General features: G+C 39.6%; 1 protein-coding gene across 2 annotated transcripts in view; it reads left to right on the top strand.

Moving 5' to 3' along the window:
- The window catches only part of LOC137103969 (leucine-rich repeat transmembrane neuronal protein 4), a 103,139-nt gene extending 91,201 nt beyond the window's left edge, over positions 1–11,938 (top strand). Inside the window, exon 3 of one of the 2 annotated variants that reach the window (XR_010911622.1) lies at positions 4,654–4,791. Coding sequence is in view for 1 of the 2 variants with exons in the window: in XM_067484749.1 (XP_067340850.1) it covers positions 4,654–4,974 (321 nt within the window). In the remaining variant the exon portion in view is untranslated. Of the gene's footprint in view, positions 1–4,653 lie in introns of both variants that reach the window. The other variant, XM_067484749.1, reaches the window with a different exon arrangement.
- The last annotated feature ends 1,272 nt before the right edge of the window (positions 11,939–13,210 follow it).

Raw genomic sequence — 13,210 nt, 5'->3', positions numbered from 1 at the left:
TGGTAGGAACTTAGGAGAGCTGTGCCTGCTTTTTCTTTTAAATAAATAATAGCAAGATGAAAAAAAAGCTGTATGTTTTCTTCTTAGGCTGTATGTGCCTAATACTAAGACCCACTACAATCAGATGATTTTTATCATGTTTTTACACAAAAAAAACATTGAATTAAAAGAGGGCTGTACTAACCTTTGCACAATACTGTACCTACCAAAGCTATGGGGCGAGAATGATAACTTGCTTTTCAATGGCATGATAACACTCCAACACAAATTGGATGAGGGATACCTGAATGCTGATAAGCAATCTGTGAAGGCTGTACACTGCCTCTCACCCAGTGTCGGCTGGGATCAGCTGCAGCACCACTTCAACTCTTAACAGGATAAACGGGAAAGATAATGGATGGGTGGACCTTGTCGGCACTAATCTAACAGGCAGGAAAAGGATTTTGTCGGTGACTCTTGATAAAAAGAGCTGTGATGATGATTTTTTTTTGTTTTTTTACTTTTCCGCATTGATCCACCTGATAGATAAGCTCCCAACTTAACTAAATTAATTTCCATCCAAACCATGTACATTTAGAACACTTGGGGGAAAAAACTGTCTAGCTTGTATTTTTGTATGTATTTCTGACCAGATGTTATCCATTTACATATTTGGCTGTCTCCCCAGTATCAACAGACCATTCATTGTGAGGAACTAATAATTTCCTAATGCTGAAAGGCACAAAGAGAGGCTGATAGCATTCCTGATGAGCTAGCTGTACATTGTAACTTCATGGATGGCTGGTAAATATCAACACCTTTTTTTTTTTTTACTGACTCTGGCAAAAAGCATTATTTTCAACAAGCCAAGTCAGGCAGACTGATATGCATCTTTCAGTATTACTTGTTCTTTTAAGAGATGCACTGTATATTGAAATATTTAGGCAGAATTTCAAACCAACTTTCTCTCTTAATACACTGTATAGTGGTCTATCTCTCTATTTTTACAGTTTATTCTGTTCCCTCTCCCAGTTTTTCCTGCAGTGTCAAATACATTCACAGACAGACATCTATGCACTAATCTGTGCACACACACACACATATTTGATAGAATCCAATGAAACAGTTAATATCGGTTAATTAATTCACTGGACCTGAGCAGGGAGCTGTGAGCAGAGCTGAGGAGGTCTTGGATGTGTGATGGGAGATGAGGTGGTGGCGGCAGTGGCAGCAGGGCTGGGGAAGGGTTTAAACTGGAAGGGGACTGAGGGGAGTAATCCACTGAGTGCCTATAATGTAATGAGTCCGTCTCGCTTAATGGAGTCCATTTGAGGAGGTAGGAGGTATGGAATGAAGGACGGTGGTGCTTCTTGAGGTGTGCTGATGTAGTTGAATATCTGAAGGACTGGAAGGTGATTTTGTAAAAATAAAAAAGTTCTGCTTTCATCCATTATCATTAGACCAAACACACGCTCTCAGCAGCTGTTTTATATGAATACATGACTACAGCGTTATGCAATTGCTGGATTATATGCTACACTGCATAATGGAAGCGTGTTACAGTAAAGCCCGAGGCTACAAAAACACTATTTTTATCTAAAACACAACTGGTGTTAATGCTTTCAGCGTGGCTTTATCTTTGCTGCGTGGTTCGGGGTAATTCCTGAACTGCCAAGTTGTGTTACAGCAGACTATTTCCATTTGACTTTGAAATCTGTGCTTGCTCTCTCACTCTCACATACACTCATACACACACACACACCACGCGCACACACACACACACACACACACACACACACACACACACACTCAGAAACACACACTATTCCCACTTGTCTGCCAGCATATATCTGCATTTCATTGACACAGTAGGTCCTCTTTTAAAAAATCTTGTCCTAAATTCTCTTATGTTCCTTCAAATATGACTTCATATCAGAATTACTTTACATGTTAACTTTATTAATTATAAAGGATTGCTGGTACCATAATAAATTGGTTTTATCTGCTAAAGTTCGACGATATCTGAATGAGACATGTTTGTTGCCAGCCGTTTACTTAAAGAGCTGGCATCAAAGTTCCTTTTGACTAATTTATTATAACTATTATATGTGTTTTAAAAATATCTACGACATTTTATTCACTGATATTAGTTTAGATTTCCCTAAATCTGTACTTGAACACAGGCCAGGTTCCTCTTCGCCCCCAATCGGGCAGTTTGAGCGATTAACATAACATTTGCATGATTTATAAACTCCTGCTCTAATTGGCTGAAGGTGTTGCCCGCAAATTGACTTCAAGCTGACGGGAATATGACCAGATAAATGACACATTCTGTTATGCTGCAGCTGCAGCTACATTAATGCGACTGCTGGAAATGTAAACTTTGCAAGACAGTAGTTTTATAGTGATCTGTAAACTGGAGGATGATGCCGAATGTGAATAGAATCTGTTGTTGCACGATTAAGTCTGCAACAGGCTGTTTCAGAACACTAGGTTTTATGGTTACTGCATTGTATTTCTTCATCTGTGTAGAAGAAAAGGAAACAATGTTCATGACTGTGCTTGTTTCAAAAAGCTCATCAGTTAGTTAGTGTTTAAATCACACTATCAATGTCCTGCATTGCTCCTTAACTTGGCTGCATTGCCAACTTCATCTATACAAGTTTCCTACTGCTCTGTACCTCAATGTAGAAGCTGGGCAGAGGTGGGATTATACCAGAGTATCTGATTTTAGAGTTGGGTGTAATGTGAGAGTGGGAGCAGCTTCAACACTGTATGCATTGAAATTTTTAAACTGAAAAAACACGCAGGGCTGAAGTTCAGTACATTGACTCTTGCTCTTTTGTTGTTTTGTTTTCCATAATACCAACTTCTTCACTGGCAATGACTGTTTATGTAATTCTGTTCGCAGTGATGTCTTATATCGAGGTTAACAGGACCATTGTTTCTGGTGGGATGGTGTTGCTGTTCAAAAGTACGTTCTCTATGCTTTGGAGAAGCCTAAATTAAACTCACTTCACCTCCACAGTGTGAGAGTGGAAACTCAGCAATCTCACAATCTTGGCACATAAACTGAAAACATTCATGAAGAGGAGCCACCAGGAAGAACATGCTTTTTTGTAAATTGGATGATCTTATTTTTGAAGCAGAGGAACTCTCTTGTAAAAATCATTTTTGTCAATCACAAGTTTATATTTTCCTCTCAAAGTCTGGGGACCATCACTGGTTAAGGTTAAAAATAAAACATTAACGATGTGGATGAAAGATGGTGCAGCTGTGATACTTGTTCTGCTTCCAACGCCTCCCGAAGAGTCAGGGGTTGTATTATTCATGTGTTCTGTGTTGGTGTCATATCTGTAGCTCCTGCTGTTGTTGTCTGCTTCTTGTTGCTGTGCATGTACAGATCTGATGAACTGTCGCTCTGCCAAAACATGCAGTGTTTAATCCAGGTCAGCTGCCATCTTACCCTGCTGTTTTCACGGCCTGTTGGAAATCTCATAATTGGCCTCTCTTTTTCCAAGGCAAATAACTGTGTGGTTTAAAGTTAGGGAGACAGAGTGTCACATATCAAATCTGTTTGTTTGGCACAGTGTTAAAGTTTGAAGAGGTAGCACAGGACCAGACTTATAGCCAGATGTGACAAGTGCTCTTGGCTGTGACACGGGTGACATGGCAATGTAGAGTGCACAGGCCCATTATTTGCTTCATCTCTCAAATCATAAGTAGGGCACTAAAGCATATGTGATTTTGTCATGTGTTCTGTTGTTTGTGAGCCTATTCGCACTTGCAATCACACATATTATTCTTCTGACATTCACAGTGAGCATTATAGTGCAAGTCATGGACAGGAATGATACTCTGACTTCTACATGAGATGCTTCTCACAGCTGTAAACAAAAAAGTGTCGCAGATGCTTCACAGAACACATTTTGGAGGGTCTCTTGCAGCAAGTATATTTGGGGAATTTGGAGGCTCAGGTGGTCAACATGTGAGGACGATTGCATAGGGTCAGCATCGAGCTGCCAAACTAAATGTGATGTATGCTCGGGCTCACACAGGCACAATGAGATGTATTGTAACAAATAAACTGCACTGGTGAAAAAATGAAACACTGACTTAAAGTATGTCATATTTATTTGAAAAGAATAAAATAAACATCTGTAATTTTTTTGTTTAATAAAAATTCAATTGGGTCTGGCAGATGGGAGTATCCTAGGTATTATTACAGCTTTTCTGGAAAGATGTTTTGGCCTTGAACACTTAAAATTAGGAAAAAAAAACACTGTGTGCATTTTCTAAAGATTTCTAAAATGCCCATCACAATCAAGCAGAGTCAGGGAGGCTATAGTTTGAATACTAAGGTCTTAATTGTGCATTATCCTGTTACTGTAGTTATCATACACCTTTTTATTAGCTCAGTTGACTGTAAAAGGACATTTGGGGAGTTTGGGACCATACATACATCTTTTTTTTACTGTTCTGTTAAAGCTGAAGGTCGTTTTTTAAAACATGTATGGTTAACATTTTTCTTTCTGTTCTTTTTTGTTTCCCGTCTCTCTCTTTCTATATTCCTTTTTACTCTTGTCCAATCCTGCCTCTTTCCTCCATTCTGACTTTATCTTCTCCATCACGCTCTTTCTCTTTTCTTCTCTGCTTTCCGCCCATCTATAACAGGTTCCCCACCAGATGGGCGCATTGACCTTCTACCGCTATGAGCAGCCTATTGTAGATTACTGCCAGGCCCATCAACCCCTGCGGCTCAACATGGGCTATGAGGGACCCCCACAAGGCCTGGAGGGCCTGGAGGACCTGGGGCCATGTGAAAGGGGGACCATACAGACAGTGGCGCTGCCCGCTGTACCCTCTGCTGCCAGCATAGGTGCCCCCATGCCAGGGCCCCGCTCTCCTCCACCACCCCTCAGACCACCAACTGAGTGTCCCAGTGGTCCTTTTCCTCCTGTAGAGCGCACTGGCACGCTCAAATTTGGACGCTAGTGAGCCGAGCATGGTTCTTTCAAGTGGGGCACGGGCCTCTGATTCACCGTTACTTTGAAATGAAGGGGCAGGCGAGCTGGTTATTCAGTGGGGCCTTGTTTTCAGAACATGTCAACTAGAGGACAAAACATTCAATTTCTGCCAAGAGGGACTTGCCATTTGAAACACACAGTGTCAAATACAATAGAGGTTGAGAAAATTTTCTTTCTGATCATTTTGATTTCTTTGTCCAAAGCACCTCATTTAAAACATCTCACAGCCGACTGACAGAGAGGTAATCCAGAATATGACAAGAATTATGGTTATGACAAGTTAAATTATAACCTGCCAACAGTTCAAATCAGGTGTTTTTCCATATTCCATGTCTACATCCTGGGACACCTGTTCACTAAATGATGGCAGTCCACCTGCACTGAGTCAAGAAAGAAAGGGAAAGTGCAATAAACATCAAAGAAAGTAAGAGCAGTAAAATGAGAGTGTGTTAGATGTCTTGTGATGAGCGGTGGGATTCTAACTGTGATTCTTATTAAAGTAACTTTTCAATAGTTTAAATAAACACAAAATCCTCTCATTGCTTCCTAAAGATAGGTCATGTTCTGAAGGCAAATGATGACACTATTTTATCTCTTCTTTTTTTGGTTCTCTGGATGTGGAATTTCATTTTGGTTCCCATTAATGTGCATGTCAAACCAAAGAGTTTACTTATATATTTTTTTTTATTTTAACGAACATGAGCTACTTTTCCTAAAAAAACTCATATACAATTACAATTACAACCAAATCTCCTGACAGTTTTAAATGGACTGTGCTTGCCTTCACAGATCAACAAAGTAAGTATCCCTCCGATGTCAGTTTAATGGCATGTTCCATACATTTCTTTAACATAGAGCACAGGGGCCCTTTATCACATCTTTGTGTATGACTATACTCCAGCTGAATGATACTAAATGAGACTATGCTTTAAAAAGGTAACATTGAGGAACATCATGGTAACATAAGTACATTTGAATGCAAAGTATTGTATATATTCTTAAAAACGGCCCACTTTACTGAAGGTCAAGCCGCTCTCACTGCCCCAGTCATTGGAAACGTTGTTGAGTCAATGTTTGACTTTTATCACACTGGACAGTTTGGAGAGCACCATCTTGCTGGGCTAGCAGACCGCTGGCCATTGTGCTCCACTCTCCCCTCCACCACAGAGAACAACAGTGCCGAGTGGGGGCATGTTGAACCAGCACGTTAACTTCTCTTTGACCTGCGTATGAACCCATGGACTGTACTGAGAATATTGCCTGACATCTCCTTTTTTTTTCAGAAAGTGTGCCTGAAGTGCTGGACTTTATTGCATTCGGTAACCCTTTGGCCATCTTGTCGAGCGCTGCTACTCATTGACTTATGAGGCTGATAAAGACTTCAGATATGGCTGGGATGGCCTCTCAGATATCATCCCCGGCTTAATCCAAGCAGTGCGCCGGGGTCGTTTAATACATGTCAGTGGTCATACTGCAGGGAGTTGGGAAAACTGTACTTGGTCCTCCCACAGTGCAACTGAATGATTTGCAGATGAAACTGCGAGGGGCCAAATTTCCCCCACAAAAGTGGGCATATCTTCAAGATACTGTAAGAAAAAATAGGGAATTCTAATGTTTTGTTTAATTATTTTGTCTTTTTGGCTTGGAAAAAAGGAGACAGTTTTGGCGTGCTCACAGATGATGTCAAGAAATTCTATAAGACAAAATCAAATAGAACTTATTTATCGTGTAAATAGTGAATCTTTAAATATGAAAAAAAAAAAGTATGAACTTCACTTCTTCTGAAACACAAACTGCTTGTGAACAGAAGAGGAGCCTTATTGACTTTCCAGTGGGAATCTGTTACCAAGATGATGGGTGAAGAAGTTCCTTCTGCAACGCTCCTGTTGTTTCAATGATAAATATTTTTCTATCTGCTCCCGTCACTATTCTACCATTAAAAAAAGTTATGTTACTGAGATTATTTCTCAAATTCAGTCATTTTACTGGCAAAAAGAAGGGAAGATTGGGAGCCCAGTTATCTTGATGTACTACAAGTGTCAAACCTCATACATATTTTCTGTTCTGACTTCAGAAATAGTTTGAGAGCCCATCATGCTAGAGGTGGCCATATAATGTGTTGTTAATTACATCCTGAACTACTCCTCTTGTTTAACAATTTCAACACTATCTGCCATTTTAGAGTCTGATTCAGGAGAAGAAGAATTGTGCTGTTCTTGAATCCAAAAGTTCAACTTGTCAAGGATGTTCTAGTTGATGTGCCATTATTTTGTTAAATGTTTTACCAAAAACAAGCCCCAATGCAACATATGACCTAAAAGTCTCCATGGTTCCATGATTAAGAAGGGTTTAGTTCCCTTCGTGTACAGGACATTGCATAAAAGCAGTTGATTCGCTCAGTACGGTTGCTTAATAGTGCTGGTGGAGTTTACTTTGTAATAGCAGCTGTGCCAATGTCTTTATAATGGGAGCTCTCTCAAATTCTATCCATGTATTGTCTTGCCTTGCTCTATATCACCCCTGCTAACTCCTTGGCCTGAATTTCATGTCTGCCTCTCGTGACTCGGGTAAACCTGTTTAATAATGTTCTATTTCTGTCCGCATGCTGATATTTTCAGAAACTATGCCCAGTTAGGGAGGAGCGCTGAACCAGAGACAAACAGTGCAGGAGATGTTTCGAGTCTGGACTGCCCCAGAACCAGAAGCCCGGTCATGGACAATTTCAGTGATTTTAAAGCTACTTGTTTGCTGACCCATTCCTGCCCCTTGTCTCACTGAAAGCAGAAATCCCTGGCACTATAGGTTGAGCTGAGAAAGAGGCTTGCGTTGAGGACTTACTCTAAGGACAGAATTTCCATTTAATAGTCTCCTGCTAAAGCCTAGTACCCCATATGTACGGATTACTTCAGTTTTCAGAACACTGATAATGGTTAAATTCATTCTAAACACAATGATCAAAGCTACTTCACCCTTCATGTGTAATTAGAAAAAGCTAATAGAATCTGTGAATTGTTCACAATTCAATCAACTACTAATAAGGGATTGATTAATCTTGACTACCTCCCTGATAAAATCAGATATGTTCAGCAGAATGTTCAAATCCTGCTGCCAGTAATTATTTAGTCTTTTGTCCATTTCTTTTGCCATCAGAGAGCTGGAAGCACAGGCACTGCATGCTAATGATGCATGTTTGAGCTGAACTCCAGGACCGTCTGCGCTAGCCCCGCAATGCCAACAGGCTTTATTTTCTCTTCTGCTATGTTTGTTTATGGTTTTGCACACCCCGAGCTCCACACCACTTTTTTTCTCTTTAAGTTTGGGCTCAAGTCCCCACTGAGAGCACTTTTTGTCTTTTTTTTTTTTTCTTCCTCTTTTCTCTTTTGCTTCGGGTGGGGTGAATAAAGGTCTAAAAAAAAATCGCAGTGAAAACTTTCATATTTCAGTGTTTATGCTCAGAGGAGAAGCTAAATGCAAATCTCGAAGGGGAGAGGAAAGGCAGAGGAGACGAAAGGGAGAGCCAGAAATGCTGCACAATAGGGAGGATACAGAGGGACAAATGTGCAACAGCAAGGACATTTTGCTCTGTGAAAATAAAGGCTTTGTGATGTTTCTAAATGTCCCAGGCAGCTTAATTTCTACTGGATGAAATGACACATCACACACATTCTGCAGTCACATACAGGAACACTAAGACTAAACAAAAGTCATATTTGCATCTTCTAAATTTTAAGTTTTGTGCATCCAACTTACAAAGACACTCATATGGGTTAAACACCTTATTTGAATCCAAATTATAATTTACACTAGATAACTTGAAATCAGCTTAACATTGTTGGTCTGTAACTGCAGAAACAAACACACCTAAATCCTTTCTCGCAAAAACAAAAAAGAAAATACAAAACACAGGCAACACAAATAAATAAATAGATAAATAAAGTACTGCAGGTTTCGATGCTCCCATCCATTCCAGTTCACCCAAGGCCATCTGAGATGGTTCAGCAGGTTCTTATACATTACCTGATAAATAGATTTGAAAAAATTATTTACAAATTCAGAGGAGGATTTGCAGCTCTTTTTTTCTCTTTTTACCATACATCTGTGTCTTAGCCGCAGGTACACTAGCGTCCGGGCATACTCACACAGCACACAGCCATGACTCCAGAGAGTCGGCATGTATAAACATCGAGAGGGCAGCTAAGCAGAAAAAAAAAGCTAATGCACCCCATCTGCCCATTCTAGATTCCCAATTTGAGTTTGTCTTTTGTGTGAGTGTGTTTAATCAGTGTGAGTGCAGAGTGAAAAGAGGTAATAATTAATAACTTTATCTTTAACTTCATGCTAAAAATTGACGGAGAGTGACTGGTAGCATGGCTAGTGAGTTTGCTGTACCCTGCATGTATCCATAAAGCCTGCGTGTGTGTGTGTGTGTGTGTGTGAGTGTGTGTGCACATATCTATAGCAGCACCTACTCCTCTACCTCCTCTGAACCAACATCACCATTAATGATGTTCAGGCCAGCCCCGGTCCCCATTGATTGTTATTGTTCCATGCTGTTCCACATTAGCAGGAAGTCTTTAACCTCTGACACATATTGTCCTGACTCTGTTTTTCTGCCATTGTTCATGTCAGAGGGGACACAGAATAGGAAGGCATGATCATTAACCTCTGTCAGGGAAACACACTTTTTTGTTTGTCTGACAAAGCCCGTTTACACCAGTAATTGGATTTAATGCGAACACCGACGGAAGGAAGGAGTTTCTATTTAAATGATCTGCTTTCTACTTCTGCAGTTGGCCCCTAGACTGCAGTGAGAGAGAAAGCAGAGAGAAACTGTCAGAAAGCAATATCAGAGTTAGTCTTTCCTTGCAGGCTCAAAGCACTTTCCCTATTTTTTGCTGCCTCTTAAATGCTTTTCATATAAACCATAGGATCCCTGCTGTCTCCTTCTCATCCATTTCCTGCAGAGAGCAATGCTTTCTGTGGGGTGTAAATATGCGCTGCATTGTTTTCTTTGGTAGTTGGTTTGTTGTTAAATTTTTTTTTGTTTTGTTTTTTAATTTTTTTTTTTGTTCTTCTTTTTTGTTCTTTTTACTGTATTCAGACCTAAAGCATTTTTGTGGAGACCTGGTCCAAGCGCAAAAATATGGCTCTCCTTTGAGTATATTATTGTCAGAAAATGTTTTGTAAAAATTTTGATGATGATATCGGAAATAAACATCTAAAGATGGGACTTGTTATGTCTTGGTTACCTGAAAATAGTATGCTGTCACTTGCGTTATAGAGGAACATTACCAGTTTTACATCAACAGTAGTTGACTAGTTATACTTTATATAGTATGAACATATAATGCTGATGTACATTAATATCATGTTTGGTTCTAGAAGACCTTCCTTATTGTCTGAAGCAAAAGTCTTTGAAAATACAGCTATCAATCAGATGTGAATTGGCATATAGTACAGGGTGAGACCTCCTCTGATAAGTTATAAAGTTGGGCCTTGCTGAAAGTTTTTTTGAAGGGAATTTCTCTTCACTGCTGCCAGTGCTGCTCTGTGCGGCTGTCACACGAGGCTTTGGCAGCACCTCTCCATGTTAAGTTAAGTTATGCAGCACATTGCTGCCAAAAAGAAACAAAATCATAAAAGTTACATACTGTGCCTTTAAAGATTCAAAATGCTAATGTAAATCGCACAGGCAAATGCCTCTCTTATTGAATTTTGACTATTCAGTTTACTTCATGAATGTGCAGCAAAAAATTCCCCGGTATTCTACAGTGCTCCCATGAGATCCCTAACCTTTTTTGAAGGAAAATTATGGGGAATATAACACACACCACATGGAACACATTTCTGAATTGTTTTAATCTTCCACGTAGCTTGAAAGGTCTGTACATATGTTAAAATGTGTCTTTTATAATTGTTAAATAATTTGGAACTTCTCTTTAACTGTTTAATTGTTTAACTTTTAAACTTCCAAATCATTGCTACATTTTGGAAATGATGTCATTGACCACCAAAGGCATGTATGTTCAGCATATTCAGTATTTTATTTTACTTTGTAAGGCATTCAAAAGTGTTTATAATACCTATGTCACTGTGGGTTCTTATGGGTCAAGCACTATTTATGATTGTATCATTTACTGCAATGGCTGGAATGGTCAGTGCTGAACTATAGTACTGATAAGTTGTTTGTTATATTTGAGTTGTCTAGACCTAGCAACAAAGTGTTATTGTTTTATCAGCTACTATAGCCAGACCACAGTCTCGAGTAAAAGCAGACTTGCCTAAACCCGGATGAACTGTGTTTTGGCACAACTTCTTCCCACTCATTCCCTACAGTCTCTCTTGGACCAGGCCTGGTATCCTCCACCTGTGATGTCAGCTGTGCATTGATCTGTGCTATCGGCAATATTCTTGTGCATCAATTTGTACTCTTGTCCTTCTCGCATCTCTCAGACCTGCTCATATTAGGTAAGTCTGGCTTCTTTTTTTTAACCTTGGCAACCAATCAATGCCAATGACAAATGACAAATTACAGTCTGTGACCCTAACAGTACCAACACACAGTTAGTCCAGAATGTGTCAACTTTCAAATTAGGTGACCAGGTGACGAATCATAGATTCATGCTGAAAAATGGAAGGTTTCTAATTTAACCAGCCACAAGCAGTTCACAATTGCAATTACAATAAATTCCATAGCATTAAACGTTTTATGAAGAAGAACTATGACAATAAATGTGAGTTCCAAGCCAAGAATGTACTGTTTCCCAGAGATAGCTGGGGTTGAGATAATGGTTCCTAAAACTGCATTATGCCAAATGGCTGAAGGTTCCAAAATAAAAAAGTGAAATTTAAGCAAAACCCTGTTAATGTTCAAGTAAATGTTTTACCCTCAGTACAAGTAATTTACAATGCCAGCTTTTGGGGATATCTGTTCATGTTTTAACCTTAAAACCTTAATGGTAAAATAAACATGTCTCATCTGATCATTTTAGAGTTGTTTCTGTCCCCTGTGCAGAGATTTTACAAGCTTCTGGCTTTTTTACAGTGAATCCAGTTCTGGCTGTTTGGGACTGGGCTAAGTTGATGTGTTGTAACTGAGACACATCTGATTTCTTTAGTCTCCAAGCTTCATCGCTGCCTTTTCCATTGTAATTTTAAAAATGTCCTTAGCCAATTATACCACAACTGTGTCCAGGGAAATTCACTTCAGTTATAATCAGATGTCCAAAAATACTCCTGGGCTGCACTTTAACTGACAAGTAAAGCTATTTCAACACTCAACAAACATCTAAACAAATTCACAGTAATGAGTGTAATCTGGACATTTCACCACCTGCAGGAGTGCAATCACAGGGTCCAAAGAGAAAGAACAAAACCACGCTGACAGCCTGTGGTTAGCCTGACTGTGCTTTCCTCAGAATAGCAATGTGATCCACAGAAGGCACCAAAAGAAGAATCAATGTGAGACACATTGTAGTCTGTGATCACATTGTGACAATGCCCCCCTTAATGTGTGAGGACATTGTCATTCCCTGTAGCTGCAGTTTCTGATGTGTTTAAGACAGCACAGTGGTGTTTTTCAAACCTGCCAACATAATGACAATGAGCTTCAGGGTCATTAATGGACTACACCCCAAAACAGCAGCTCAACTACAAATATAATGGTTATGTTGTTAAGTGCACTAAGGACGTGCAATGATTGGTGGGCTGATGAAACCAAGGTTGAACAGTTTGGAAAGAACACTCAACATTACATGTGGTGTATAAAAACAACATATTTCTGTTGAAGTATAGTGGAGAGAGCATCATGATTTATCCATAGGAATATGGGGGAACAGAAACAAGTTGGTAAAGAAAAATCATCCAACATTTTCTGGAAGACCTGAGGATTTTCCTTCAAAAGGAAGTTTGAAAAATCACTAAAATCATTGGTTCGCTTAGATTTTTTTTGTTTGGTCAGCTGGGTTGGGGCTGCTGGGTTAAATATTGGTTGCGTTTGACCCCAATGTCATGACACAGGCAAACTATGATTAAACCCAGAGAAAGAATCTGTCTTTTCCTAATGTGTTTTGTGTACTTCCAAAATTTTAGGACACATGGTTCACCCCAGGGAAGAAACATAAACCTGCAACAGGTTATTTAGAGAAGCACCTTTGCAATGTCCGGAAAAGACGGCACTACGGGAGGTGGGTGAATTCAATGCC

This window comes from Channa argus, chromosome 18 (assembly GCF_033026475.1).
Source record: "Channa argus isolate prfri chromosome 18, Channa argus male v1.0, whole genome shotgun sequence".
In the NCBI taxonomy this organism is placed as follows: Eukaryota; Metazoa; Chordata; class Actinopteri; order Anabantiformes; family Channidae; genus Channa; species Channa argus.
The sequence above is the reverse complement of the archived record's forward strand: the minus strand, read 5'-3'. Positions and strand labels throughout refer to the sequence as shown.